The sequence below is a fragment of the Hippopotamus amphibius genome, chromosome 5 (assembly GCF_030028045.1).
Source record: "Hippopotamus amphibius kiboko isolate mHipAmp2 chromosome 5, mHipAmp2.hap2, whole genome shotgun sequence".
In the NCBI taxonomy this organism is placed as follows: domain Eukaryota; kingdom Metazoa; phylum Chordata; class Mammalia; order Artiodactyla; family Hippopotamidae; genus Hippopotamus; species Hippopotamus amphibius.
Window position 1 is genome coordinate 172,223,746 of NC_080190.1, and position 23,450 is coordinate 172,247,195.

Sequence of the window (23,450 nt, forward strand, 5' to 3'; positions counted from 1 at the left end):
CAGGATGTGCCCTGGCCAGGGCCCTGCCCCACAACTGGGAGCTGGTGCGGGAGGTCAGGCCTGCCTAGTCCCACAACCTTTCCACCTGGTCCGGGGGTCACGGCCCTGCGGAACGGGGGGGAGGCAGGGGGCATCGGGGCTCACTGGTGTCAGCGGCCTGGACGGTGCTCTTGCTTTCTGTGCTAGGTGTCTTTGGGCCTGACTGCTGGGTGGAAGGGGCTGGAGAGGCGGCAGGAACTCTGGAATGGTGGGGTGGGGGCTGGGAGGGCTTAGCTGGGGAGCTGGGTGAGCTGGAAGACAGACCCAAGGGGGGCTGCCCTGGAGTCCTGGGGAAGCCACCCCAGTCCCGTCTGACCCTGGGCTGGGTGGGCTCAGAGGACTCTGGGAGATTCCAGAGTGAGGTCACCACCCACCACCCAGAAGGGCCGGGGCTCAAATCCCTGCTCTGCCCCGTGCTGGCTGGGTGAGCTTGGCCACGTCACTTCACCTCTCGGGGGCCAAGCTGCCTCGAGGGGCTTAGGAGAGATGGCTCCGCAGGAGCGAGGGTGCACAGAGGGCCAAGGCTTCTATTCTGCTCCCTGTGGGTGGGCACGTATCGTTCCGTCGGCGCCTGCGTGCCAGGCACTGTCACGGTCCGGCAGCGTCCCAGGGGACCAAGCAGAGACAGGACCGGTAAGAATCCTGACGCCCTGGGAGCGAGCCCCTAGGGTCTGACGTGGGCAGCAGACACCGGTGCGTCAGACACGGTGCGGGGCGCACAGGGCAGGGGGAGGGGGACGGCGGGAGGACACACCTGGGTGTCGTCAGCTGTAAGTAGGGCAGTCGGGAGGCCTCCGCTAAGAAGGGGGTGCCTGCAGAGGCCTGAGAGTAAGGGGGAGCCGTGCGGCAACGAGACAGTGGCGTGTTTGGTGTGTTCAAGGGCCAGCGTGGCCGGCACGGCGTGCGTAGAGGAGGGCAGGAGGACAGCGAGTTTGTGGGGCGATGTCACGACTTGTTGGCTACCGTAAAGGTTTTGGCTTTGACTTTGAATGACATGGGGGCCACCGGAAGGTTTGGGGTGGAGAAGAGACGTGGTCTGACCTATTTTTAAAGGACCACTCTGGCTGCTGGAAGGGGGGCCCGTGGAAACGGGCCAGGACCAGTGAGGGCTGGTCACGTCCTAACTAGGACACACTAGGGTGGTGGCGGCGGGGGGTGGGGGAGACGGGGGGAGGTGGACGGCAGGGCTTCCCAGAGGACGGGCTGTGGGTGGACAAGAGAGTAAGGTGACATGGAGAACTTTGGCCTGAACCTGGAGGATGGAATCACCACATCTGACACAGGAGCCAGCAAGATGAGCAGGTACGGGGAGGGTCAGGGTGTTGTCTGGAGGTGGCAAGTGGACGCCCATCAGACATCCCTGTGCTGCCACCTGGCCGGGGAGAACATTCAGGAGGCACCTGGGCTTAGGTGATATTTAAACCATGGGGATGGACGCGACCACCAGGGAAGGGAGTGTACGTGAAAATGCGGCCTGAGGCTCAGCCCTGCGGCCCCCGTGCTAAGAAGTCAGGGGGACAGGAGGAGGCAGACAGGAGGCTGAGCAGGAGTGGCTGGCAGGTGGGAGGGGAGCAGGCGAGGTTGGGCTCCGGGAACCAAGTTAGGAAAGTGTTCCCAGCGCAGAAATAAGCCCCCACAGATGTGGTCAATTAATTCACAATGAAGGAGCCAAGAACATACACTGGAGGAAAAGGACAGTCTCTTCAACAAATGGTGGTGGGGAAACCAGGCAGCCACGTGCAAAAGAATGAAGCTGGACCGCTATCTTACAGCACACACAAAAATTAACTCGAAATGGATGAAAGACTTGAATGTAAGACCTGAAACCATAAAGCTCCTAGAAGAAAACATAGGTGGTAAGCGCCTGTGTTTTTGGATTTGACTCCAAAAGCAAAGGCAACAAAAGCAAAAATCAACAAGTGGGACTACATCAAACTCAAAAGCTTCTGCTCAGCAAAGGAAGCCATTGACAAAATGAAAAGGTGACCCAGCGAGTGCGAGAAAATATTTACAAATCATATTTATGAAAAAGGGTTAATATCCAAAATATATGGAAAAAACTCACAATTCAATAGCAAAAACAAACAAAAACTCCCCACAAAATCTGATTAAAAACTGGGCAGAGGATCTGAATAGACATTTTTCCACAGAAGACAGACAGATGGCCAACAGGCACACGAGAAGATGCTCAGCGTCACTCATCACCAGGTAAGTGCAAATCAAAGCACAAGGAGGTATCACCTCACACCTGTCATCAACACGACAAGAAATCATGAGTGCTGGCAAGGATGTGGAGAAAAGGGAGCCGTGTGCGCCCGTGGTGGGAATGTAAACTGGTGCGGCGAAAACAGTATGAAGAGTCATCGAAATACTAAAAACTGAACCACCATGTGATCCAGCAATCCTGCTTCTGGGTATTTATCTGAAAGATACGAAAACACTAACTTGAAAAGATACACGCACCCCCACGTGCATCACAGCATTATTTACAGTTGTCAAGATATGGAAACAACCTAACTGTCCATCGACAGATGAATGGATAAAGACATATATAATACTACTTAGCCATGAGAAAGAAGGAAATCTTGCCATTTGAGACAACGTGGATGGACCTTGAGGGCATTACGCTTAGTGAAATAAGTCAGACACAGGAAGACAAACACCACATGCTCTGGCTTAAACGTGGACTCTAAAACGAAAACAAAACCCAAACCAAACAAACAAAAACCAAGCTCATATCTACAGAGAACAGGTTGATGGTTGCTGGAGGTGAGGAGTTGGAGGTAAGTGAAATGGATGAAGAGGGTCAAAAGGTACAAACTTCCAGGTAGAAGACAAATAAGTCACCGGGATGTAATTTGTACACCACGGCAGCCGTAGTTAACACTATTGCCGACAGCGTAGATCTTAAAAGTTCTCATCACAATGACAAAAAATCTGTAACTATGAATAATGACGATTAATTAGACTTACTGTGATGATCATTTCACTCCCCAAAAGAAATAAGAAAGAAAGAAAGAGAAAGAGTTCCTAGGAGTGAGAGTGGTCGCCATGAAGACATAGAGGAACCTGAAAGCATGACAGAAGCCAACCTGAAAAGCTACCTACGGTATGATTCCAGCTCTATGACTTTCTGGAAAAGGCAAAGCCATGGAGACAGTCCAAAGATCAGTGGTTGCCAGGGATTTAGGGGGAGGGAGGGATGAACAGGCAGAGCACAGGGGGCTTGGGGGCAGTGATGCTATTCTCTATGATACTATAAGAGTGAATACCTGTCACTGTACGTTTGTCCAAATCCATAGAGCATGCACCCCCAAGAGTGAACTGTAAACTCTAGTCTTGAGTTAGTAATCACATATCAATACTGGCTCATCAGCTGTAACATGCACACCACAGGAAGGCAAGATGTTACCCAGAAAGGAGCCTGGCAGGGGAGGGAGGTAGATGGGAACTTTGCACTTTCTGCTTAATTTTTCTGCAAACCTAAAACAGCTCCAAAAAAAGAAAAAGTCTATTAAAAAAAAATGGAAGGAGACATACAATGCAATACTAAAGAAAGGAAAACTGGTGTTACTAGATTTAGATTAGAACAGACAATCAAGATGTAAAACCTACACTAATATCAAGCCGGTGAAAAAAGGTCTCGAAAGACTACAGGCAGCATGTTACTCTTTATATAAACTCATAGCAACCACAAATAAAATGTTCTTAGGAATATGTTTAGATGCAATCATGCCATATAAAAAGAAAGCAAAAGAATGAAGACCCCTGGTGGGGGTGAGCCAGGGGAGGGAACCAGGGACGGTGGGCAGCCCTGTCCTTAGATGGAGCTCAAAACCACAGCCGTGGCTTTGTATGGGTGATGGCTTCCCAGGTGTGTGTTTGATTACTAAGAAGAATCCCTGCTCTCAGAAAAGAACTAAATTAAAGCAGTCCACGCATAGAGCCATGATGGACGCGTGTGACAAACCAGGGATTACTCCTAGTCCAACTTTGAGGGCCAGCCCAATAAAAGCAGTTGCCCAAGGGTGAAAGAGGAAAAAGAGCAAATGAGGAAGCTTGGCAATGATTCTAAAAGTTATGTAGAGGGACTTCCCTGGTGGTGGGTGGCACTCCGCCCTCCCAGTGCAGGGGGCCCCAGGTTCGATCCCTGGTCAGGGAACTGTATCCTGCATGCGTGTCGCAACTAAAAGATCCCACACGCTGCAGCTAAGACCCAGCACAGCCTGCCTAGATAAATAAATACATATTTTAAAAAAAGTTATGTAGAAATGCAAAGGGCCAAGAATGGCCAAGACAGTCTTGCGGAAGGAGGAGGGGGGAGACTTTCTGGATCAGGGGAGGTGAATTATTATAAAGTTGCAGGAATGAGAACCTTGGGTGTTGGCCTAGGCACAGACAAGCAGAGCAGTGCCCAGCAGGGAGAGCCCGAAGGCAGGTCCCCAGCATGGGGGCCCTTGACTGCAGGAAGCAAGCACCCAGAGCTGCAGGAACAGGGCGGGGCGTTCAATAAAGGACGCTGGACGCTTAGAAGAAACTGGAGCCTGACTCACACCTCCATGAACATCACTTTCGGATGGCTGGAGGCCTGAACGGGAAAGGCGAGCTCTAGCACTTCTCTAAGGTAACGTTTGAGAATGAATGATGGAACTTGGAACTCCTTTTCGTCAAAGGCCCTAGTAAGGGAGAGAAAGAAACGCTGCAAGATGGGAGAAGATATTTAGCATGATAATCAACAGAGACCTTGTATCCAGATTACTGTACATAAAGAATTCCTAGAAATTGATAAGAAAAAGAGGGACAACCCAACAGAAAAATGTGTAGGATACTCGAACAGGCATCACCAAAGATGCCATCCCAATGGCCAAAAAGGGCATGAAAAGACGTACAACCTCATTTATTTAATCAGCAAAGTGAATTATTAATATGAAAATATGATTAATACTACCCACCAGATGGGCTAAAATTTTGATGGTTGGCTAAAAAGCTGATGTTAAGTGTTGGTGATGATGTAGAGCAACAGGAACTCTTAAAAAACTACTGTGGGAAAGAGAGGTGGTTTAAGTACTTTGGTAACATTTTGTATCATATGTTAGAGCCGGCGCCATGCCTACACTATGGAAATCGAGTGCGGATATGCTTCAGAGCACAGGTGTGAGCAAATTCCATCAGCGATAACCACAGACCTAAACCCAAATGTCCACCCATAGAAAGAAGGGTGACTGGTGTCTGTAGGATGGGATACTACCCAGTAACCAAGATGAATGAACCCCAACTATGTGCAACACATTGGGAGGAGTCTTAAGCACAAGATGTTGAAGGAACAAAGCCAGATAACAGAAGAATACTAGAAGGGCATGTATCACACAATTCTGTTTATGCTTTTAGGACACACTGCCATTATTTCTTTTACTCCTAAAAAAGAAAAGTTATCCAAGATGGGAGTCTAATAGGGGCTCCATCATAAAGCTTGGACCCTAGTATAAATGCGATAAAACAGAACAAAAGGAAACAAAACCCCTGCCTTGCACAAAGAAACAGCAAGAAAACCCAGTGCTCACTCGGCACACGGAGGGGAAGGAGGGGGGAGCTCCTGAGAATCTGAAGCACAAAACCCACTTTCGGGTCAGAATCACACCACCAGGTGTGCCCCCCCAAAACACCCTCCAGCTGAGAGTGCCCCCACGTGACTGAGAACCCTACATCAATCCAGGTGAAGCCACCGTCAAGGTAAAATGCACAATGGTCCCACTTTAGAGATGCTGACATGTGAAAAATATACTTCTTAGAGCTGAGGAAATAAGATATAAACTTCAATACAGGTAAAACTGAACTATAGACCTGGGCAGCTGAGGGCAATGGTGGCTGCCTGGGTCCCCGACCTCTCAAAATGTCCTTGTAAAACAACACAGCAAGAAGAAGAGAAAAGTAAAACGACACCACAATGTGATGTCAGAGAACACCCAGACTTCAACACAGTGTAAGCAGACGAGAACTGTGCCAGCCCCAGCCTGCAGTCTCTCACACTCCCACCCCACCCTGTCCTTGCTCCGCCACAAGGCTCTTGGCAGATACATGGAGGATGAGAGAAACTATGGAGAGGAGAGGACACAGGACCTGGCAACAGGGCTCAAAGTTGATCTAAAACACCTTCAGGAAGACCAGGTGCATCTTAAGTCTGAAAATACAGCACAATACAGAAGACCAAGTAAGCCAGAGCACTGACCACAGGAAAGGGACTGAAAAGGATGCTCATTTGAAGGGGAGCCTTCAAGACACACAGCTTTGGGGAGAAAAAGAGGCCAAAAAAGAAAGAACTACCCTTTGATATTGGTTGGTGAGAGGCAAAGGCACAGAAAGGAAAAATTTAAGGACCTGCAAGAGAAAAAGCACCCCTCAAACTAGAGGATACATAACCCTTTCCACCTACCACCAAAACTAAAAATCTGCTAAGGTACCTGGACTTTGCTATACTGACAGAAGAGGGTGCCATTGAACTTGAAATCCTACAAAGCACTCCAACAGTGTTGTATGTAAACAGGAGGAAAACTGATAGATCCATGGCGTTATTGCAGCCCTCCCCGGAAAACAAAACCCACACATCCGATGAGAAAATTCCCGCCCTGAAAAATAACCGTGATTCAGAAAAAAGTGTAGGACACCACCCTTTATTCAGGTCAATATATTCAAGCAAGCATTTAAAGATGTGAAAAAAAACACCTGGAATTAGAAATTTAAACAGGACCAAAAAAAAAAAAAAAAAAAAGCCTATAATAAGAAAGGAGAAGAGAATTGATTGACTTCAGAAGTGAAAAAAAATTACAAGGTGCTCTAGAGAGAGAAGACTCAAATGAAAATTTAGAAAGGGGCATTGAGAAAAGTAGAAAGACCACCAAGAGGATAAAGATGAATTTAAGAGAAGTAAAAAGGGTCACAGAGAAAGCAGTGGACATGGAAGACAGGCAAGGAAAGACTAGCATTTGAATTACTGGAGTCTCTGAGGAAGGAAAACAACAATGGAGCAGAACTAATATTTAAAACTGTAACCAAGAGGCATATAGGTGAGGGAGATTAAGAGGTATAGATGTTCAGTTCCAAATAAGCAGATCACAGGGGTGAAATGTACCATGTTGGGGATACGGTCAATAATAATGTAATATCTTTGGGTGGTGACAGATGGTAACTAGACTTATCATGATGATCACTTTGAAATATACAGAAATACAGAATCACTAAGTTGCACACCAGGAACTAACACAGTGGTGGGCCAATTATACTTCAAAACAAACAAACAAACTTATAGAAAGAGAGACCAGATTTGTGGTTGCCGGAGGCAAGGGTTGGGGGAGGGAGAATTAGGTGAAGGTGATCAAAAGGTACAAACTTCCAGTTATAAGATAAAGAAGTACTAGGGGTCTAAGGCACCATGTGATTAATATAATTAACACTGCTGCATGGTATATATGAACGCTGTTGAGAGAGTAAGAGCTCTCATCACAAGGAAAAAATATTTTTTTCTTTTTCTTTTATTTTGTATCTGTGTGAGATGATGAATGTTCACTAAACTTTTTGTGGTAATCATTTCATGATATATGTAAGTCAAATCATTACGCTGTACACCTTAAACTTATTCAGTGCTGTGTGTTCAATTATGTCTCAATAAAACTGGGAGAAAAAATTATAATCTAGAGACCTTCCCAGAAACAATAACAACGAAAGACTTAAATCTACATATTCAAAAGACTCACCAGGTACTTGGGAAAATGAACACAGAATGGTCAACTCTAAGATATTTCTTAGTAAAATTGTTAAATCTCAAAGATAAAAAAGTCTCCCAGGTCTCCAGATAAAAATATCAAATAACCTACAAAGGCAAAACAAACAAACAACAACAACAACAACAAAATCAACAAAAAAACCATCATCAGACTTCAAAAAAAAAAAAAAAAGCAAGGAACAATTAAGCAGAATTAAAAAATACTTAATAAAAGAAAGTGTGAATCAAGTGTTTTATATCCAGCCTAACCGCCCTGCAAATAAGCAATTTTCAACATAAAAGAATCTAGGGTGTTCTGAATCCATGAGTCTCCTTGAGGAATCTATCAGAGGATGAGCTTTGTCAAGCTAAAAGACCTTCGGCAAAGGGACCCAGGGGGCGTGTGTCTACTCACCAAAAACACATGTGGGGAGGAAGGTGGATAACTACAGTGCCAGTTTTGACAAGGAAGTGAGCAAATGAAAACATAGGAGGAGAAGGGAGATGGTGGAAGAATGATCTCACTGGTTGTTACATGGGCAATGGGTGGGAGTTTAAGGATATCAGTAAAAATGGGTAAACCAGATATTAAAAGGTTAAATAAGAAAACAAGGGACTAAGGGCATTAAAATAGGTTAGGAGTGCAAAGGTAACAACTAGAACAAAAACACAACCCTTCCTGAATTAAAAACAATGAGTGAAGATCAAAGAATACACATCGCATAGAAAAAAACATAGCAAATAAAACACACACAGTTATAAAATATTATGACAGAGTGGAGATTCAGCACATCAGTTGTACCAATAAATGTGAATGGAATTAACTCACTTATTAAAATAAAAAGGGTTTCAATTTGGATTACAGATCAAGAGCAATCTATAGGTTGTATATAAGACGACACCTAAAACAAATGGATCCTTAAAAGTTAAAATAAAAGCATGGACAAATACATACTGGGCAAATGGGAAAAAAAGGGAAAGCAGAGGGAGTGATCCTGATAACAAAATGGAATTCATGCCCTCACGGCATTAAATGTGACAAGGCAGGACATTTTTTAATGCTGAAAGTCACAATTCACAAAGAAGATATAACACTTATAAATACGTATGCACCAAATAACATGGCAACCCTATGAAGTAAAAACCACAGGAGATGGAAGGATACATAGGTAGAAACACATTAATAATAGGAGACTTTCACACACCACTCTCAGTACAAGACAGATCAAATGGACACAAATTAAGTAAGGAGGTGGCAGACGTAAACGACACAATCCGTAAAGTAAATCTTATGGATATATAGTAAGCCCTACACCTGATAATAGAAAAAAACACATTTTCAAGTGCCCGTAGAAGAGTCACAAAAATTGCTTAAAAGATCAGGAAATTCCATAAAGCAGAAACATTAGATGACATTCTCTGATCACAACGCAATAAAACTAGACATTAGTAACAAAAACCAAAAGGCCATTCCATATGGAAATTAGAGACCTTCCTGGAAACAGGCCTTGGGTGCTGGGAGCTTGTGAGAGTTCTCTTCTGGTAGCTTCTGATTTTTCAGAGGAATGGAAGCAAGGTTGGCGGCTGAGTGTGAAAAGTGGGCAGAGGTTTTGGGGGCTGAGGAGAGGGGAGGGGTAGGGAAACACAGCTGGTTTCCAGGCAGCACTAAGGGCCCCATGGAGATGTGTGGCTGAGCATTTGAAGGGTGGTGGTGTGCTTTTTCCTGCACTTGGCTGCACAGGTGCAGGTGTGAGTAGGTACAGCCAGCTTAACTGGAGTTGGGTTTTGCCAGCTGAGTGTGACAAAGGGGACAAGAGGCTTGGGGTATGTTCAGGGAGTTACGTTGACACTGGAAGGTAGATTCTATGCTGGTGAGGAGGGAGATGGTCAGGGGTAGGGGAGAGACGCTTGAAACGGAGGTGACCGAGCTGAGGGTATGACTGTGGGAGTGGGTGGCTGAGGGAGGATGGGAGAGGAAATCAGGCATTGAGATCACATCAGTGTGAAGGAAAGATGGTGAAATCCCCAAGATCAAGACAGGGGGAGTGGGCGGGAGGGTCCAAGGAGTGACCCAGGGCTGGCACACGATGGATGGGTAGCAGATAACATAGACTGAAGACCTGGGATTCACAGCTGGGATTCTGGGGGGAAAGACTACCACTTCCAGTCTCAGGGTCTGGAGGCTATAGTGGCCATTGCGGGGCAGGAAGAGGGGGTTCCCTGGAGGAGCAGGAAGGATGGCAGGGGTTTGGTGTTGACTGGGGTCTTGCCGGGAGCACCCAGGATCCTGGGCCCCCTCTCCATCAGGTGATGGTTGGGGCGGGGTGTTTTATGGGACCACCGAGAGAACGAATGCTGAGCGGTGCCTCCCCAGAGCTGGCCCCAGGAGGTGTACAATAAATGAACAGGTAAGAGCTTCCCTCCTGGTTCCTAGCCCTGTGGCTGTGAGTGGGCAGGCAGGAGGACAGAGCGGGGTATGGAGGTCCTGCCTACTGCCTGGGGGAGGATGGAGGGTGGGCAGTAGGGCGGGGAAGGAGGGTGGGCTGGGCACCTGTTCAGGGGTATGGAGAAGTCCAGGAAGGCAGCCACCAGCTCGGGGGTGTGGTTCCGGGCCAGCAGGGTGATGGCCTGCAGGGCTTTTCCCTTGGCTTGGGGGATGCGGACAGAGCAGAGCTGCAGGTGGATGGCCCGGCCCAGGTTGGCAACCTGTGCAGGGAGGAAGAGTGTGGGGAGAGGGCCAGCCTGAGTGGGGAGGCAAGGCCCTGCCCTGGTGAGCCGGAAGGGGGAGGGAGGATGAGCTTGGAGCCCCTTCAGATGTGGTGCTCTTCTGAGGGGGGTGCGCAGCCCTGTCCTGGGAAGTCCGAGGGGGGAGACACAGATCAGAGAGGGAAGCCTGAAGAGGGAGGCAGTTCCCTGCCCTGGACACCTGGTCAGAAGGGGAGTCCCAGGCTGACGGGGAGACAAGTTCCACCAGCTTTTGCATGGCATTTGGGGTCATCCAAGGCTGTCTGAATGCTGCCCCAGTGTCGGAAGGTCGGACAGACCAGCCCGTGGTGTCCTGACCGGCACTTTGGTACCTGCTGTCTGTGTGCCTGAAAGGCCCCTCCCCCTTCCACTTCTGGGTCTCATCCATCAATGCTTGGCTCCAAGAGCACCGCCGAGGCGTCCAGTCTGCAGCCTGGGCCTCAGTCACCCTGTCTCTGGGGCCCCGCCCGGCGGGGGTGCGCCTTTGCCCCTGCACTCGCTGTGCTGCTCCTCCCCACCCGTCTGGTGCCACACCCAGCGCGCTGCAGGGTCCGGGCCGTGCCTTCCTCCCCCCACTCCCACCCCCACCCTGGGGCACGGAGCTGCCCCTCAGTCAATGCATGTCTGCCCCAGGGCCTGCAAATGCCCCCCGGGGCCCGGCACACCTGCTTGGGCCGTTCCCTCATTCACTCATTCACTCACTGGCACCTGTCAGAGTGGCTGCTGCCCAGGGTGGCGTCTGTGTCTCCCCCATCAGGCCCACGCTCAGCCACGCCCCCGGGGCCCAGAGGCTCTAGCCCCCGGATGCTGGGCCCGTCCCTCTGCCCCCTCCCCCTTCCTGCCGGGCCCTCAGCAGGGGCCCCAACCCCCTCACGGTCTTCAGCTTGGCCCCGTGCTCCCGGACGACAGAGAGCAGCAGGTCAGCGGCCGCCTGCACACGGAAGGGGCTGATGGAGCCCAGGCCGTCGACGGCCGTCCGGATGAGGTCAGTCAGCTCTGCCATCGTGAGATGCTTTGCGATCTCCTGTAGCGGGGGGATGGAGGCAGCCGTCACCGCGGTCACCTGTGCTGGGCGCCCGCCTCCCCGCCTCCACTCTTACCCCTTCTCATTTACTTCCAGAAGCCCAAGCCCCACGCCCCTGGGTCCCCCAACATGTGCACCCATCTCCTGCACACCTCTCTGAGCCAGCCACGCCCGGGGCAGGGAGAGAGGGCGGTGCCCGTCAGGGGGCAGGGACGCGACTCCCTCCCTCCCTCAGACCCCAGTGCTTGTCCCGAGACACACTTGGCTGGGCCAGCCGCCTCTCGGCCCCTCCTCTGCCTGGTCCTCACCTCGTGGGCGTCCTCATCTGCTAGCTCCGCCCAGCTAGCTGGACGCTCCCCACCGGCCAGGCCCCAGTCCTCCTCTTTACAGAGTTTCAACCAAGAGCAATTGCACTTCAGCGCTTTGAAGGATCTTCAAGGTCACCTTGGCTAAGCCCCAGGCCTGGGAAGGCGTGTGGGCTGCCCTCATTCACAGCGCTAGGCGGGGCTGGGCAGGACTAGGTGGGGTCCAGAGCCCAGAGCTCCTGTGCTATAGCAGGGCTGCCTGGGACACCAACTTGCTGCCCATGTCCTCCTGGGAGTGACCCTAGAGGTCCAGGGAGGTGGGTGTCACCTCCCACACCAGACCCTGAGCCGCTCCTGGGGATGAAGGGGCTCTGGGGAAATGCAAGGTCAGGGCTGGGATCTCTGCTCTATAGCCTCAGACCACAGTCATGCTAGCCACCAGTCATACTAAGCTATTTAAATTTAAATTTAATTAAGTAAAATTTAAAATTTAGTTCCTCAGCTGCACTAGCCACTTTCTTTTCTTTCTTTTTTTTTTTTTGATTTGGCCATGCCGCGCAGCTTGTGGGATCTTATTTCCCTGACCAGGAATTGAACCCCGCCCTGGAAGTGAACGCGCTGCATTCGAACCGCTGCACTACCTGGGAGTTCCCCACACTAGCTACATTTCAAATGCTCAGTAGTCACATAGGAACAGTGGCCACCTTGAATAGTGCAGAAGCAGACACTTCCTCCTCCCAGAAAGTTCTATTGGAAAGCTCTGACTCTGAGCATCTGATAACCAAAGGAAGACAGAATGCTGGTGATGGGGTGACACTGGGGACAGAACATTACAATGCTTGCAAGGATATTCAGATGGTAAAATGTTCCTTTGCACGTTAGGATATTTGTTATGATGTTTGAAAGTCTGTTAGGATGTGTGCATGTACATTAGATATAAAAATAAGTGTTTAATGGATTTTACAATATTTATTAGAATCTTATTGTTCTAAAATTTTGGTAAAATGTAAGAATGTTAGGTTATTAGTTATTGATTAGAATGTTAAAATAATTTCCATGGCATATTTGTAGCTAAAGATAAGTTTTTGTGTTAGAATATTAGGCTATTATAAATCTGGTTAGAACATTTGTTATAAGATTACATTTAAAATTGTTTGCTAAAATGTTAAATTTTGGTCAAAGTTCTAGTATTTAGAATGTTTTTGAAGAAATTCAACTTAGAATGGTGGTTAGACTCTCAGAATCCCAGAATACTACAATCTCAGGATTGGTAAATACTTTTGAGGCATCTTATTTTAACCCAGGGCACGAATTAATGTGAGATGGAAGCGGCAGTGACGGTGGTGATGGTGGTGGTGATGGTGAGAGCGATGGTGGTTCTGTGGTGATGGTGGTGGTGGTGATGGTGGTGCAGGTGGTGCTGGTGGTGCTGGTGGTGGTGACAGTGGTGTGATGGTGAGGGTGTGATGATGGTGATGATGGTGGTGGTGGTGATGAAGCTGTAGTGCATACAAGACCACATGGGGATTCCAGGACAGACTTGAGACCAGAACCCAGGTCTGTTCTCCACCCCTAACCTTCGCAGAACTACCATCCCTGATTAGCAGACCCTCCCATCCTCTCCCTTTCTGTGCCCTGTCCATCACTGCCCCTTGTCCAAGGACAGCCAGAGCTGAACGCCCACTCTGTGTGCGGAGACCATGTAGAGTGGGGTAGACCACTCTTCCCAGGCCCTGGACCCTACACTCCTTGTCACTCAGCTCCCCTGAGAGCACAGGTGCTCCAGGGCCCCTTAGCTCTGGGCCCCCACTGAGCTACCCCAGGGAACCCTCCCCCCAGCCCAGGTCCTTTGGCATAAACTGAAGCCGTGCCAGGTTTCCCCATCCTGGCCCTGGACAATTGATGTATTGGCCGCAGGGCTTTAGGTTTTCTGTACTAAACTTCTGATTGACCTCAGTAGGCTGACAGCCCTCAGCAGCTGCAGAGAGCACAGGTTCTGGAGTCAGACAGCGATGGATTCAAAACCCACTGGGCAGGGGCTTCCTAGGTGGCGCAGTGGTAAAGAATCTGCCTGCCAATGCAGGGGACATGGGTTCGAGCCCTGCTCCAGGAAGATCCCACATGCCAGGGAGCAACTAAGACCGTGCGCCACAACTATTGAGCCCGTGCTCTAGAGCCCATGAGCCACAACTATTCAGTCCATGTGCCGCAACTATTGAAGCCCACGTGCCTAGGGCCCGTGCTCCACAACAAGAGAAGTCCCTACAATGAGGAGCCTGCGCACCACAATGAAGAGTAACCCCTGCTCGCAGCAACTAGAGAAAGCCCGTGTGCAGCAACGAAGAACCAACGCAGCCAATGAATAAATAAAAAACAAACAAACAAACAAAAACAAAAACCCACTGGGCGCTGTGTGCTGCCACTGCTTCGTCATGTGGTTCAGCTAGGTTCTACTTCATAGGTGTGTACTGAAGCCTGGCTCTACCACCAGGGCCTGTGCTGGGCCCAGGAGAGACCCCATTTCTGGCCTGGAGGTCGAACAGGGAGACTGACAAGCACACCACACACAGGGTCTTCACTAGTCATGGGTTCAACAGCAAGGAGGGGCTGGCCAAAGTCACCATCGTCGAGACGTGGTGAACTGACCACTCAGAACATGAAGCTCCGTGAAACACGGCCGGTCCTGCCAACGCCAGCATCCAGCCCATACCCAGCCCTGGCCTCACTCATTTTCAGAAAAGACACAACTCACATAGACACAGACAGCCACAGAGACACGGGGTGATGTAAGGGATGCCGGGGAACCACTAGACACCCCAAGCCGCGGACTGAGGAGGGTCTGGCTGTGGGAGATCAGGTGACGACAGAAGGCGGACACACGATGTGCCTCCTCCTCTGGAGGGTTTGGTTTCAGAGAATGAAGACAGGCCTCTGGGAAAGCGAGGAAGGCGGGGCTATAGCCGCAGGTGGTCCTCCTGCAAAATCAGTCTCAACGGGAAGGACATCCTACGGTGCCTCAGAGGACACCTACCATGGGAGCCACCCTGCTAGCGCCGTCCTTTAGGAGCTCCTGGCGGCTGGACCTCTGGCACATTTCACAGAGGAAGACTGAGGCTCAGACAGAAGGGGCTTGTTCAAGGTCGCACAGCCACGAGAGACAGAGCTGGGACTCAAGCCTGACCCCAGAGTCTATCTCCAGCCCTCCTCCAACTCCCCCTCCCCAACTCCCCCCTCCCTGGCCAGGGACCACGGGTTCTCCAAAGCTCTCAGTTAATCGCCAGAGATGCAGGCGAGATCCCGGCCTCGGTTTTAATACTCACACCCTGGCCCCAGCAGGAGCACATGAGAGGGGTGGTGGCGGGGGTCGAAACAGAGCATGGCCACGCCCCCCCCCCACCCCGGACCTGCCCAGGATTCTAAGGGCTTTGACCTTGATGCCTGGGGAGCTGCCAGGCTGGAAGACGTGGTCCTTCGAGAGCACCACCTCCTGGGGGCTGGGGGCAGTGGCCTCCTGGTCCCCGTCGCTCCAGAGCGGGGCTCCATCCTCGCCAGCCTTGGAAAGCTGCTTGGCGGACGGCGCTTGCACCTGTAAAGCTTCCCCTGCCGGCCAGGGGCGGGATTGGGCGGGGTGAGGGCGGGCAAAGGTGGGCTTGGCGTCTAGGTTGGGACCCGCCGTTGGTATGATGGCGTCATCTGAAATCAGGGTCATGCCTGTGTCCAAGTTTGGGGTTGGGAGTCCGTGGGTCTGGGGGTCAGGACAAGGCCATTGCTGGGCTTATGGCTGAGGTTAGAGGGTGGGTCCAGGGAGATGTGGGTTGAGTTGAGTTCAGGAGTGCTGGTGTGGGTTCGGCTGAGGCTATGGCTGGGGTGGGGGTGGGTTCCGGGTGTGGTCCTCAGAGGCTCACCTCTGCGGCGCATCAGGAGCTTGTAGAGATGGCCCACCCCTTCCAGGCTGCGGGACTGGGTGGCCTCGTCCGGGTCCTGGCACAGAATCCCCAGCATGCCCACCAGCTCCCCGATCCGTCTGAAGTCCTCTCTGGGCTGTGGTGAGAGTGCAGTGGGACCCCTGACGCAGGTCCCCGGCCTGCCGCGCACTCACCCCTGCGCGGCCGGCATCCGCAAGGCTCCCCTCGCGTGGTGTGCGGGGCTGGGACTTGGGCCTGGGGACCATGCAAGGGGCGGCCCCAAAGCTCAGAAATCCAGAGAAATCCCATCTTAATGTCATATTTGTAAAAATCAAAATGAGTGCAAACAGAACATCATGAACAAAGTTTCAACCCTGGAAATAGAGGCAGGGCCTGAGCCTGCTCTCCCAGGACCTCGCCTGGCTCACCCGCCTCTACGCCTGGCCCCGGTTCCCCTGAAGCTTTATTCAGAACAGCAGGTGGCCAGTCCACGGGCCACTCTTTGCTGACTTGATTGTTTAACACATCGTATTAAAATATTTATCTTGCTGGCAGAGTGTTTTGGTGCCCCCGGCAGTGCCTGCCTTGCCTCTCCTGGCCCAGGTCCTGTGTTGCCGATGTTGATTCTGAGTAAACAGAAGACACCGGGAACCCCCGGAGAGGGGTCCCCCTCATCAAAGGGACGCTGGAGGGGCCTGCGCAGCACGAGCCTGCTCCCAGCCGCCCGCCTGCCTGGCCGCCTTCAGGAGAGAGGCGCGGCCACCAGGCACCAGGCGGAGGAACCAATCTCCTCATCTCCCTGTGAGTCTCCCTGGGGGGCCGATGCTGGTTTTGGCTGATAAACGCCGGACCGCTCACTCCCTGAGCACGTGCGGATGTTCACTCAGCCCAAGGGCGCCTGTGACAGGTGGCGCTTAGGCTGTGATCTGTGACACGACGGGGATCGTGATGGATGAGGGTGGAGCGACGGTGGCTGCTCCACGTCGAGCTGCCAGCCCTCGTCTGGACAGGGCTGCCCGCTCCAGGAGCCCTTTCACGGTCCCCCACCTGATGCCCACTGCACCCCTTTGAGGAGGACCCGTTTCCTCCCATTTCCCTGAGAAACAGGCTCCAGGTGGAGAACCTGCCTGAGGCTTCAAGGTGCGTTGGCAAGAGCCCAGTCTCCTGGGTCAGGGGTCGGGGCGCCTGGGTTCGGCGTCCAGCTGGGAGGCCTTGAGCAGGGGTCCCCAACCCCCAACCCCCAACCCAGCCTATTTCCTTGTGCGTAAAATGATGGATTGCTTGGCCGGGCCGCAGGGGACTCGGGGGTCCAGCCTGCCCTGGTGGCAGGGAGCCCACGCGCCTTGGCGGGCTCTGGGAGAAGGGCGGCCTGGCTGGGGCAGCAGAGGGGGTGCGGGCGTGGGCCCGCGGAGCCGGGTACTCACGTCCAGGTGGGGGTTGTGGCTCAGGAATTTGAGGAGGGTCACGCAGCTGTGCGCAGCCCGCTGCCGCTCGTGCGCCTTCTCTGACGCCAGCCAGAAGTACAGGTGCTGCAGGTGGGCGGGGACAGGCAGGGGTGCTGCAGCCCGGGACCCCGGCTCTGCGCGGGCTCCGCCCCCAACTGGCCACGCCCACCACCAGCCCAGACCACACCCCTGGGTTCAAGCCCCACCCACCCTTGGCCCAGCCTCCACCCGCCAGCCCAGGCCACACCCATCCTCAGCCGAGGCCACGCCCCTCGGTCCAGTCCACCCTCGTCCCGAGCCTAAGCCACACCCACTCAAGGCGAGACCACGTCCTCAGCTCAGGCCCCGGCCGCTCCCAGCTGAGGCCCAGGCCCGGGAACGGCCACCCCTGCCCCTGGGCAGCCTTCCTTGTCCCTTTTCACAGCCGGCTAATCTCTCTGCTCCGGGCAGCCCCCGCCCCCCAGCCCCCCCAGAGGTAGCTGACACGCCCCTCCTGCTCAAAGCCCTTTGAGGCTCTTGGTTCTTAACCTGCTTCCCTGCAATGCACCTCTTTCCAGAACAGTGCTTTTCTGAGCACACCGTAAAGGCACAGGGTTACAAAGGAATGCACAGGCATGTTGACACAGTTATGCCGAACACTTTTAAGCCACATGTGAGCCTGTTTGCTGAGGGGATGCATGAGGGATAAAGTGCCGGGAGATTCTGGGACTCCATCACGCCCTGGGACAGCTACTGCGCCTTCCGTGGGTGGACACAGCCGCTGCTGGCACTGCCGAGGTCTGCCGCCAACACCCCCGGGGAGGGCCGTGCTACTTTGAAGCCCAAGGTGAGGGAAAATGCAGACAGTGTTTCCTCCTGGCCGGGCTCACACACCCCGACTTCCTTCTGTGCACCGCGGGTCGGAAGCCCCTGCTGCAGCGGCTCCCTTCACCTCCGCAGGCCTCCCAAGCCTGAGGTGGCCTGGCCTCTGCTAACCTAACCTCACCCTGACCCACTGCCCCCTGCCTCCGTGCCATCCCCAGGCTCCAGCCACGCAGACCCTCCCTCCATCCTGGCCACTGTGCTCGCTGGGACGGCTCAGCTTTGCCCCTCGGGCCCTCGGCCTGGGAGCCCTCCCCTCCCCTCGCCGCCACTCCCACCCAGTGACCCTCTCGGTCCACACTCAGGAGGAGGCCTGATGTCCTGCCTCCACCCTCCCAGCAGAGGCAGCCTCCCCTGTCTGGGCCTCCCCGACCCCGGACTGTCCCTTTCTGTTGGCTGGTCTCCCTCCCGATAGGAGGGACGCCCAGAGGGCGGTGGCGGCGGGGGTGGGGTGGGGTAGGCTTGTGAGACCCCCTCACAGCTGGGGACCTGCTGCAGGTGACGTTCTCTCAGGGGGAGGGTGGGCAGGTCCCGCCAGAACCATGGCCTGTTTCCTCGTCGGCTCCCTGCAGCGTGGCACTCACGGCCCCCGGCCACCAGGCTGCACCTGCTGCCCATGCCCCTCCCCCACTCGTCCCTAACTACTGTCATCCGTCACAAGGGACCGCCCCCCGCCGCCAGGTCCAGGCCCTGCCTCCTCGGCCTGCCCTCCGCCCCGCCTGTGCCAGCCCCACGCTGCCCGCGCCGCCCTCACCGACAGCAGGAAGTGCAGCTCGTCGGCCGTGGGGTTCTGCACGAGGAGGCTCTGCAGCATCTGGTCCAGGGCCTCCGAGGTCTTGTTGTAGAGGCTCTGTGCCGGGACGTGGAGCAGGTCAGGCGGCGGCCAAGCCCCGGCCGGCCGGAGGGAGGGCTGTGTGCGTCGGCCGCTCAGGGCCGTGGTGCCCGTGTCCTGAGCGCTCCCCGGGCTGGGCTGCACACCAGCGAGCTCGCGCCACGCCCAGGAAGGGCCCCCCACCATCCCCGCGGGGCAGCTGAGGGAAGTGGGCAGGGGTGGTCTGGGGCCTGCCCCCCGGGCACAGGTTTCTCAGTGGCTGAGGGAAGTTCATTTCCAAGTTCACGGGTGTGCAGCCCTAGCAGGACCTGGCTCAGAAGGTTCCGTGTGCTCAGTTTCATGCTCTGCTGTCGCCACCTTGAAATTCTCAGAACTTTTAAACAAAGGCCCCACGTTTTCATCTGGCACTGGTCCGGATTCCTAGGTCTCACACAGGACACCACCCCCCAATCTTTGCTGCTTGGGTAGCCAGCACAGCGCAGGGAGGGAGGGGCCCTGGCCTTCGACTCCCTGGGGAGCTCGTTTCAGCACTCTGAGCCCAGCTTTGTCACCTGAGAACTGGGCTGGAGCCAGCTCCCTGCCAGGGTGGAGGTGGACACGGGATGCGAATGAACAAGAGCCCCCAGCCCAGCGCCTGGCTCCCGGCTGCACTCCCTGGGGGAGCCAGCTGTGAGGTCCTCCTCTGGTACTGGGGGGAGGGGGGCGGGAAACCTCGACTCCTGCAGGGTTGGGGTGTAGGCAGACGGCACCCTCCTGGAGGGCTGTGCAGGGCTGTTGCCCTGGGTCTGGGGGCTACCTCACTCTCACCCCCACCCAAGCTGCCGACCCCTCCAGTGCCCGCCTGAACTCTGCCTGAGGGGGAGGCCTGAAGCGCAGGTCCTGGAGGCCGGGGTGGGGTTCAACCCTGGCTCTCCCTCCGGACACCTCCACTTCTCTGAGCTGGTTTCCCCCCTCTCTGGACCGGTCGCTGCTGGGAAGGTGAGCGAATGCACACGCTGGGCCTGGCACACAGCAGGTGCTCAGTGAACAGCGGCTCCCGGCCCTTGGCCATGGCCCCAGGCGCCAGGCGGGTGCGAGGCCGCAGGGGACTGCAGCGCCCCTGGTGGCGGCTGCCGCAGTGGCAGTCATCTCCCCGCAGGGCGGCCAACCTCTACCAGAACCCAGGAGGGGATGTGTGGGCCTGGGTATCAGGGCTCCTTCCTCCAGCCACTAGTGGGCAGCGTGGCCGGGTGGGCAGGACCCGACCAGCTGCAGCAGCTGCGCAGGGGACACGGAGCTGCATGCTCTCCGTGCCGCCAGGGAGGAAGGGAGGCCACTTCTCCTGTTTACAGAGCGCCGCGCTGCCCCAGACATGGCACACCCGATGTTAAAGACCTCTGGTACTAGGGCTATCATCCCCATTTTACAGGTGGCTAAACGGAGGCTCAGGGCAGTTAAGAAACACACCCAGGGTCCCGCAGCCCTGGCTGTGCAGCCTGCCCCCTCCCAAGCCGAGAGCAGCACGCAGAGCTGGATACCCTTCCCGAGCGACCCTGCTCGAAGCGGGGCAGGCGCCAGGGTTGCACCTGTATGTTGGGCGGCTCCAGAAAAAGGCAGGTGTGCTTCTCCAGGACTTCCAGCAGAGGCAGGGACAACACGCTGCGGAGGCTGATGGACAGAAGCCGGGATTTCTTCTCCACGTCCAGGGGCGGCCTCAGCTTACTGTGGGGAGGACAGGGCGGTGAGGGCGGGGCGACCGCCGGCCAGAACAGGCAAGAGTCAGCCAGCCCTGAGCTGAGGCCCCTCTTGGGCCCAGGGCCTCCTGTTTGCCCAGAGGCTCAAGTGCACACTTCTGCCTCTTGGACTTTTGTCCCCAGGGCTGTGTTGGCCTCCGGGCAGGATTTGTAAGGGACGCCTCGGCCTGGCTGGGAGCAGGGGCTGGAGAAGCCCTCAGCCCGGCTCCCTTTCCTGGGCAGGCTGCTCTCACCCCAGCCCTGGTTACACCTTTGGACCTTGGCAGTTCTGTTTTTGCAAATGATGCCAAACTTTCACTCTTTTGAACTCTGAATGAACAATAATACCATTTATGGAGTGCCTCCTGTGTGTCGGGGCTGCAGGGCACTCCCACGAGCTGGCATTTTCTCCTGCTTCACACGACCCTTCCCTGACTCCACTTCCCCTCCAGGCAGCATCCTGCCTCTCTCCTCCCCCTTATCCCCCATCCCTAGAAGGGTGGTCTGCACTGACCTCCCAGCTCTCTCTGCTCCCTCTCCAGTCCACGCCATCAGACCTTCACCCTGAACCCCCCTGCTCTACCTGGAGTTTCCGAGGCCTGGTCTTGGGTGGCCATCAGTAGCTGTGATGAGTTGATCACTCCTCCTCAGAACTCCTTCCCCTGCTCCCTGGCTTACCCCCCGACCCCCCCTCCCATCCTACTCTACCTCCTCCACTGGCTCCGCCCCTTTCCTCACCCTCTCAGCACCTGGCGCCCCAGCCCAGGCCTTGGTCCACTTCTCCTTTCCACCCCTGGCCTTCAATGCCATGTGGATGTCGGTGATCCCAACCTTGGGTCTGCACCTGAACTCCAGACTCACCGCCCACCACAGGGTGCAGTCAACTCACCATGCAAAGGCCAGACATCTTTCTCAAATGTAATCCCCATGAAGGCCCCATCTTGCTCAGCTGAGAGCCAATGTCCCCGCTGTGGTCTGCCTGCATGACCTTCCCTGTGACCCCTAGGACCTCATCTGTACCCACTTCTCTCTCACTCTGCTCCAGCCACTCTGGCATTTGCTGGTCCTCCAGCACCCAACTGTGCTCCAGCCTCAGGGCCTTTGCACTTGCCTTCCGCTTGGCCAGGCACCCTCAGGGCTCGCTCTCTTACCTTTCAGGTCTTTGTTGAGATTCCTTCTTACAGAAGCCTCAGGGTGCCTGGCACACCAGGGCCACTCACTCTGTCAGCCCTCAGTCAACCGACTCTCAGCTCAGCGCCGAGCCTCATTTAGTCCTCAACCCCACGAGGGTCTTGCATCTCCTCCCTGTCCCACTGCCACCGCCTCATTTCTCTTCACTATTCTCATCGGTCCCTGATACGTGTGGGTTGCTCGTTCTGTGCCCCCTCCCTGGGTGTCAGCTATCAGAGAACAGGGACCTGCCCTGCTGGCTCACAGCTGGGTCCCTGGAACTCAGAACCGTGCCTGGAACATTGCAGGTGCTCAGCAGTTATTTGTGGAGTGAATGATGCAGGAATCCGGGGCTTGGAGAGGTGACGTACCTGGGCTACCTGCTCTGGGGAAGACCCACCCAACTCCACTTGCCACCCTGCCCAGTGCAGTGTGGGGCCTGTTGCAGTCCGAGAGCAGCCAGCTCCGGAGTCCCTGGCCTCCACTTCCTTGTCAGGCTCACCTGCCCTGGCCAGGGTGGGGAGGCTGGTACAGCCTCTCCCCGCCTGTAGCTGCACAGCTAAATCAGGATCCACCTTTGGCCCTGGGATTTCCTCTGGACTCTAGCCTCCCTCCCTTCCCTGGGATGTTGGCTGGAGTCTAGACTCAGCTTCCCTTTGCAATTCTTTCCCCAGCTGCTAGAGCCTGCTCTAGACTCTGCCTGTGGCTGATGTGAATGACTGCTCTGATCTTGAGTGTCTGGTGGGGGGTCAGCTCACTCTGGGGGGTGGTTGTGCCCCAAACCAAATGCTCTGGCCTCCATAAACTGCCCACTCCCCACCCACCATGGCCTGCCCTGGCTCAGGGCCTGGAGGGCCTTGACGTCTGATCTCTGCCACCTCCCTGTCCTGCTGGCACCAAGCCTGAGCTGTGAGGCTGTGGTTTGGTGCTGTGCAAGGCCCTGTGTGGGGCTGGGGGTGCCTACCAGAGGCTGGAGATGATGTGGATGGCCTGCTGGCGGGTCGACGTGCACAGCGTGTCCTGAGGCTCCTTCTCTATCAGAAGCTGCAAATTCCAGGTGAGGGCAGAGTCACTCACACCTGGGCCGATCCCACTTCTGACACCAAGTCTCATCCCTGCCTAAAGGCCTTGGTGCCCAGCACCCCTGGAGCCCACAGGATTACGCTCTAGATCCTCACACATGCAGGGGGGCCTCTGTGACCTGGCCTCCACCTAGACAACTAGAGCATAGACTTTAGAATCAGACCAGTCATATCTGAATCCTGGCTGCCCACATACAAGCTGCATGACCTTGGACAAATCTCCAAACCGCTTTGAGCTTCGTTTATTCACAAATAACGTGACGCTGTTGCCCTTGTGTTACATGTGAAGCAAGTCATGAACGGCAGAGTGTCTGAGTCACAGCCAGAGGTCAGTAAATGAGAACTCTTACTCTTGTTATTATCGCTATATAATTGTTCATCATTTGTGTGTTTCCTCCACTACCCCAGGTTCTGTGAGGCCAAAATCTCTAGTAACTAGTGGTGTGAGCTAGGTCAGTATTTGCAGACTGGATGGTGCTGGCCCTTCTGGGTCTCAGCCACATCAGCTGTGCGGTGGATGTAACTGGCCAGCTCGGGGTCCCTGTAGGAGCCAAGTCATGTGGGGGGCCACGGA

The 23,450-nt window shown here is 54.5% G+C and overlaps 1 protein-coding gene across 1 annotated transcript in view; it reads right to left on the reverse strand.

Moving 5' to 3' along the window:
• Positions 1-23,450, reverse strand: part of LOC130854319 (maestro heat-like repeat family member 5) — a 66,150-nt gene that overhangs the window by 17,677 nt on the left and 25,023 nt on the right. The window contains exons 12-22 of the mRNA XM_057737012.1: positions 22,759-22,838; positions 20,430-20,613; positions 19,874-20,062; positions 19,720-19,791; positions 19,464-19,600; positions 18,835-19,111; positions 17,199-17,303; positions 15,775-15,910; positions 15,300-15,469; positions 11,415-11,564; positions 10,347-10,501 (exon numbers count right to left, since the gene is read on the reverse strand). Of these exons, the coding sequence (XP_057592995.1) occupies positions 10,347-10,501; positions 11,415-11,564; positions 15,300-15,469; positions 15,775-15,910; positions 17,199-17,303; positions 18,835-19,111; positions 19,464-19,600; positions 19,720-19,791; positions 19,874-20,062; positions 20,430-20,613; positions 22,759-22,838 (1,655 nt within the window). The remainder of the gene's footprint in view (positions 1-10,346; positions 10,502-11,414; positions 11,565-15,299; positions 15,470-15,774; positions 15,911-17,198; positions 17,304-18,834; positions 19,112-19,463; positions 19,601-19,719; positions 19,792-19,873; positions 20,063-20,429; positions 20,614-22,758; positions 22,839-23,450) is intronic.